The 7,500-nt window shown below is 36.3% G+C and overlaps 1 protein-coding gene across 5 annotated transcripts in view; it reads left to right on the top strand.

The window, feature by feature from the left end:
- Positions 1-5,765, top strand: part of LOC124951179 (basic-leucine zipper transcription factor A) — a 9,013-nt gene extending 3,248 nt beyond the window's left edge. The window contains exons 2-6 of one of the 5 annotated variants that reach the window (XR_007101540.1): positions 833-929; positions 1,620-1,793; positions 3,277-3,647; positions 3,726-4,692; positions 5,295-5,431. Coding sequence is in view for 3 of the 5 variants with exons in the window: in XM_047499067.1 (XP_047355023.1) it covers positions 833-929; positions 1,620-1,793; positions 3,277-3,647; positions 3,726-4,637 (1,554 nt within the window). In the remaining 2 variants the exon portion in view is untranslated. Of the gene's footprint in view, positions 1-832; positions 930-1,619; positions 1,794-3,276; positions 3,648-3,725 lie in introns of all 5 variants that reach the window. The other 4 variants (XR_007101539.1, XM_047499067.1, XM_047499065.1 and 1 more) reach the window with 4 other exon arrangements.
- The last annotated feature ends 1,735 nt before the right edge of the window (positions 5,766-7,500 follow it).

Below are 7,500 nucleotides of genomic sequence, written 5' to 3' on the forward strand. Positions count from 1 at the left end.
GTAAGAACGTCTTTCCATATTTTCTTTCTTCCCTTTACTATTACTATTATTACTATTATTATTATTATTATTATTATTATTATTATTATTATTATTATTATTATTATTGTTATTATTATTATAATAGTTATAATTATTGTTAAGTTTAATCTTTAATTAATTTATATTATAAATCTACGAACGAATGACGATACGCACGTATGGCACGTATTTCAAACTCTGACTAAGATTAATTTAACCAGATCGATCTTGAATCGAAGAACATCCCCTTTCGTTACGAATTATCTTCCTCTATTAATCGTTACTCCACTTTTACGTACGATCCATGCAAGTTTGAGTTACGATTCGATAGTTATTTTTTTCACCTGGAATATACGGTAAACTTCGTTTATCGTCTGTTCTACTTAGTCACTGCGTATAAAGGATACAGGGTGGATTACTTTCCCGTTGACCCGGTAGAGACACTTCACTTAACATCGAGGTGATAAGCATTATCTACGGACAGTTTAAAAGTCTTATTACCCTACTACTACGCATACCTGCCCTTTAATTTTTTTTTTCTTTCTTTCTCTTTTTTTTTTTTTTTTTATTACCACGTATGTATGTACGTTATGAGGACCAAAAAATTCTCGTTTTATGCACGTCGAGATTGCCTACGAACGATTGCTTTTTTAAAAACTAAAGAAGGATAGAAGAAGAAGAAGAGAGGGAGAGAGAGAGAGAGAGAGAAATGAAAGAAAAGAAAGCGTTCGTTCTCGTAACCTCGTCGTATTTTTAGCTTTCGATGTGAGACACGTTTTAAAGGCAAAATTATCGCAATATCTTTTCGCAGGAGTTACGGAGCAAGAGACCTTTTAAGATATGGGACAGTTGGCGTAATGTAAGAAAGGGACTGGTCGTAAGCAATTTCGAAGAACTGATACATCGAGGTAAGAATTTCTTTTCCTCTGAAATTAAATTTTTGAAAAATCGAAACGATTAAACTGATATTGAAATGAATCGTATATCCTTTCATTCGAATAATCGACATATTTTTCATTAAAACGAACGTGTCGTTGCTCAGAACGAATGTAACTTTTTCTATCTTTCCTTTTTTAAATTACATTTGGGATGTTGAATTATATATCAAAAGGTATCGCTTTTTATCACGCAGAACATTTCACTCAAATCAATTATACAGACGATGAAAACAGAAAGTAATAAACAGAACAGCTAAGTAAATAATGACGAGTGGTAGAATCAATAAAATTATATTTACAAATAAAATAAACGTGTCAATTCTCGGAAGGGATAGGTGATCAAAAAAGAAAGAAAAAAAAAAAAAAGGAAAATAAATAAATAAAAAAGAAAAAAGAAAAAAGAAAAAAGAAAAAAAAAGATCAAACCATACGACAGTTTTTGCAATACAATTTGACATATCCATATCATTTAAGAATTCTCTTTAGAACAAATAAAAGAGAAAAAGGAAAAAGGAAAGGAATGATAACATTGTTTCACATGTTACAATCATTATTTAGCAATCGTGGATATCGATTCGATGTTCAAAAATATTTTTTTTTTAATTTTTAATCAATAACTTATTGATTCTGACTCTTAATTCATAATGATTGTGATTTTAGGTAAAGAAAAACTGGGCGTACCGCAAAATGAAAATGTCTCTTTAGTATTGGAATCAGACGGGACGCAAGTGGAAGACGGTGAATACTTCAAGACACTAGCCAATAATACGATTCTCCTTTTATTACGGCATGGTGAACGGTGGTGTCCAACTGGTGTCGACATCATACGAGCCGGTACATTATTACTTTCGACCGTATACATGCATATGTATTTATGTATGTCTTGTAGGTATCATGTACATACATAGGACAAAATCTCGTTAGTGCTTGAAATAGTATTTCTCGATATTATCTTTAATATTATCTTTAATAAGACGATTTTATGATCTTTGACGGACGTCTCGACGTTCGAAATAGGTTCTTATCTTCGATCGTATGCGTTTCATTCGAGCGTTAACGAGTCGTTAAAAAGCGATCGAAGGAAGTTCTTTCTTCATAGTTCTTTCATGCTTTAGGTTCTTTATCTGTTCTTTTTTTTTTTTTTTTTTTTTCATATCTACTACCACACTATATAGAGAAAGGAAAACAGATGAAAAAACGAGCTAACGATAGGCAAAGTTTCCGTACGTCGCACCATCCCTTGTTGATGGTAGTACATTAACGAAGCTTAATAAAAAAACATGCAACAAAAAAAATATATACGAACAAGCTCGTTAGCTTTGTCTTTTAACAGAGAGAGAGAGAGAGAGAGAGAGAGAGAGAGAGAGAGAGAGAGAGAGAGAGAGTGATATATATATATATATATATATATATATATATATATATATATATATATATACATATATATCCAGTGGCATCCATTAGAAAATGGAATGAAAGGACTAAGCGTGTGGGCGGTCTTCTTATAATAAAACATTATTTGCCTTCTTTGTATCCTGACTGAGGTCGATTCTTTGTCTGAAAGTAGTAAAAATATGTGAAACCTTTTATATATCACGCGCGTCTATGTCTGACGAGCGACCACGTGCAAAATACAACGTGACGATTAAATGTTAAAGCAATATAATATGACCTAATCTCGCGTGTCTGACTTTGTACGAGCCGATGCTACTCCTACAAAAGATTTTTAAATTAATTCCGTTTGACATATTTCCTCGATAGCGTTGACATTTCTCAGTTGAATCATTAGAACCGTTTATACTTAGGAAGCATATACCTTATAGCAAGGTCTAATTAAATGACACAAATATGTCGATATTAAGGAAGTGCATCATTAAAAGGGTAAAACTATACAGGTCATTAAAAGTGACACAAAGTGAAAATGCTCTTACTGAAATGCTATATTATTTTATGTATGCTCGATTGTCACCACTTTATAACTCACTTCACAATAGCCGGTAATAATAATAATGGAACGTATATGAGAACTCTTGAATAGAAAGCCAATGTCGATTCGTAAGTATGATAAAACAAAACTGTTTGATTCAAGGAATGGAGCGATCAGATAACGATTAGTTTTCTCGTTCAAGTAGTTACGTTGAATTGAATAAAAAATTTTCTCTGCTGCGTGGCTGTCTCTGTATTTTTCTCTCTCTTACTCTCTCTCTCTCTCTCTCTCTCATACGTTCATCTTAAGTCTTCTTCATACACCTAATCTTTAAATGATAATAATCGAAAGAGCTCAGCATCGAAATGACACGCATTCCCTCATTTTCAGCGATATCGGCGATACCGAAAATAGTTTGCGAAACGATCCACGCCCTGGAGCTGCACGATGAGACGCCATCGTGGAAAATCATGGACAATAAGGGACGAGTCACAGTGGTCCTACACTGGGACCAACGTTCGTCGTCGTCGTCGCAGGTTCAATCGCAGTCGAAGGGCACAGATGCCCAGTCCTCCAAGTATTCGCCAACAAAGAAAGCCGATCTGAGCGGGAGTCAACGGCCCTCGTTGGTGATTCAAACTAGCCTTGACAAATTGAATTATGTGGGAAAGCCAACGCATCTGGCGGGCGAGCTTGGTCCCAGCAGATACGCGAGTCCCCAAATCACTGTGATAAATCATGATGATATGGTAGAGAAAAATGTTGAGAGCTTTAGAAAATAATAATAATAAGAATTTCTATGTACAACGATCCGGCTAATTTTCTTTTTGATCTCGTAGCAAGCGCAACAACAGCAACAACAGCAACAACAACAACAGGCGCAGCAACAGGCACACGGTATGCCAGGTCGTCTGGTGAAGCAAGGAACGAACTCGTTCGAAAGCACGACCATTCATATCCATACGCCAGAGTGTTCAAATCACATTCATCAGCCGGTAGCAAGGAACGGTAGTCCTGTAAACGGCGCGGACAACGGGACGACCGGGGAATGCGACTTTCATTGTTGCGCCTTACACGAGGAAGGCCGTAGAATCGCCGTGCACAAGTCGGTCGCAACTTCGCCGATCCAGGACAGCCAACATCAGCAGTACCAGCAGCAGCATCATCATCCACACCAGCAGCAACAGCAGCAGACTCAGACACAGACACCGTCGCCCCAACCGCCCTCCTCCCTCTCCGACGGCACGAGGCGATCGGGACTCGGTAAGGGCCACGTCAGATTTCGCGATACGGCCGACGAGGAGTCGAGTCCCCGTCTAGGTCCCGGCAATTCTACCGGAGGCTTCCATCTACATCATCATCATCACAATCATCATCAGGAGCACGACAGTTCCGAGTCCGAAACCGAGAACACGATTATGGAGGACGAAATCGTCACATCTGAGAAGTTTTTATTGCTAATCGATCAGCTCACCGTAGATCAAAAGCATCATTTAAGCATCAAGGACATCGGCATTATTCTCGAACGTTTAAGCTCCAAGATATTGGATGTCGAACGATTGGATCGCGAGAGCGAAAGCGAGGAGTGTTACAACTGGACGATCAAGGCCATCATCAGGGGTGACGTACTTCGAGAATTGGGCGTCATTTATAATGGCAATTATTATGCCATATCGGAGCATCCAGGATACAAAGAGGAGTCCGAAGAGAATAATGAGGATAACGAGGAGGAGGAGGAGGATAGACTTTAATACGATGCTGTTTTACTAGACGGACAGACAGACAGATAAATAGATAGATAGATAGGTAGATAGACAGATAGATATGTAGTTAGATAGATAGATAGATAGGTAGATAGATTATATACCTATTAATGGTATTATTAACATAGCATTTACTAAAACGTAAAAATTGGTTGGGGCTCGTTTCGATGACCACTGCGTATTAGTGGGTCATAGGTACGAGCCGCAGGAGAGATTTGCCGACATGCTACCCGAGTAAACTCGAATTGTATGAAACTGAGTCGTGGTTGAAAAAAAAAAAACGCAAAGAAATTTGTCGACTTTTAAGGTCGACCGTAGCGAGAAAGACAGACACATTGCGGATGTTCCGTCGGTAACACCGACGGAAATCACGGGGACGGGTTGTCTCGTATTGGTTAAGGATCGGCAAAAAGTGATTTTTTCAAAAGGTTTTCATATAATAATACTACTACTACTACTATTACTACTACTACTATTAATAATAATAATAATAATAATAATAATAATAATAATAATATAACACTAATAATGAAGAAAAAAAAAAGAAAGGAATGCATCATTCTGAAATCATATGATACATTATAAACTTAGTTCTAAAGACGGTTGTTGAAATATCTACTTATTAAATAGTATGTATACTTGTAGGAAACATTTTTGGGATTACGGACGTTGATTCCGTAACCGTCCACAACACTGCCCTATCTAAAAAAGAGAAGAGGAGGAAGAGGAGAGGAGATAACGAACGATGCGAAATGTTACCTCTATCATAAGCGAATAAGACGACGACGTTTGCGCACGATTTTTTAGATTTATGTTCGATGGATTGAAGTTTAACTTTCTTCACCTCCTTTTCATCTTTCTCTTTCTGTTTCTCTTTCTCTCTCTCTCTCTCTCTCTCTCTCCCTCCCTCTCTTTCTTTTTCTCTCTCTCTCTCTCTCTCTCTCTCTTTTTCTCTTTGGCTTTCTCTTCTTTTGCAAACGATAAATTTCCTCGATCATCAATAAAATAACAAGATTGTATCTTGCTTTGAGAAAGATAGATTGAGATAAATAGAAAAAGGAAAGAAAAAGAGAGAGAGAGAGAGAGAGAGAGAGAGAGAGAGAGAGAGAAACAGAGAGAGAAAGGGAGGGAGAGAGAGAAAGACAAAAAGAGAAAGAGAGGGAGAGAGAGAAAGATAAAAAGAGAAAGGAGGAGGAGATTGAGAAAAGTGAGAGAAAGAAATTGTGATAGAAAAGAAGAGAAAAGAGTGCTGCCAATGATGCGAAATGAAAGGAAAAAGAATGATTATATATACATATATTGTAAGGAGAAAGAGCGAGAGCGAGAGCGAGAGAGAGAGAGAGAGAGAGAGAGAGAAAGAGCGAGTGTGAGAGAGAAAGAGTGAGAGAGAGAGAGAGAGAGAGAGAGAGATATGGAGAATGTGAGAGCCATATTGTACATCGTTTATCGCCGATGTAAATTTACTATAATGAGAAAAAAAGGAAAAAAGAAAAAAGAAAACGTAACGAGCGTACGAACTTTCAAACGTCTAACGCTAACATAAGAAACTACGATGAATTATAATCGTGCAAAAGATGAAAACTTGTATCGTTCAATCGTCACGACCAGCCGTTAATAGTCTCTCGTCATACAATGCACTCGCGTATAATAATAATAATAATAATAATAATAATAATAATAATAATAATAATAATAATAATAATAATAATAATAATAATAATAATAAAATCAGTCAAGGAACACTTCGCCAAACACACGATATGCCATGTACGATATTACATACATATACATTATATACATATACATGCATACATCCAACATGCATAGATAATTCGTCATTCAGAATTTACATTAGTCGTATATACATGCATATATACATACATATATACATACATATATACATACATACATGACGCATTACGATTAAGTGATAAAGAATCGATTAAACGATAAGGCGCGTCACGGACGAGATCAATCGGCGCTCTCCGTTTGAGAAAACTTTGCAATTTTAATATATTTCTATTGTAAGTATAATACTCGACGACTGTGAGAGAACAAAAAAAAAAAAAAAAAAAAAAAAAAAAAGAAAAAAAAGAAAAAAAAAAAAAGAAGAAAAAAAGGAAAAAAAGAAAAAAGATACAAAAGAAAAAAAAGAAACAAAAGAAAAGAAAAGAAAAACATAATAATATAAAAACAAAAAAAGAAAAAAAAAAGAAAAAGAAAAAATGAGAGAGATATATAGAAGCACGACGAGAACGCTGACTCGGATAACGCGCTTATCTCTGCTTGTGGAACCGGCTCATCTATGTGTGTACGTACAACATACGTACGGAGCTGTGGCTTAAACTTGATGGAAATAAAAGGAGATAGAGAATGAACATGAAAGGAAAAGAGAATTATATAATATGTGTATAGGGAGCCAGAGGGGGAAAAAAGGAAAAAAAAAATAGAGAGAAAGAGTTAGGGATGAATCCGGTAAAAACACGTGTTCAAGCATTATACCAGTACACCAGAAAATAAGAAAGAGAGAAGAAGAGGAAGAAAGAAATGAGAAAGATAAATGGATAAACACATAGATATGTAAATAGAAGAGAAATAAAACGCGATGCGTACCATTTTTCGCGTATTGCGTTCTCTACGTCGAGCTCTTCAAAATGTTTTTTTCGCAAATGATTTTTGCACGTGTTCAGAGATAGCTTCTCATTCGAATTGGGATGCACGCGAGCGAAAGAACCTTTTGTTGAACAATGTTACGTGACCGTTCGATTTATTCGATACGATCAAACATTCCTTACTATTGTAAGGCCAACAGTAAGGTTTTCGTAGAGAGGAAATCATGGAGATGAAGAGG

This window comes from Vespa velutina, chromosome 8 (assembly GCF_912470025.1).
Source record: "Vespa velutina chromosome 8, iVesVel2.1, whole genome shotgun sequence".
Taxonomy (NCBI): Eukaryota; Metazoa; Arthropoda; class Insecta; order Hymenoptera; family Vespidae; genus Vespa; species Vespa velutina.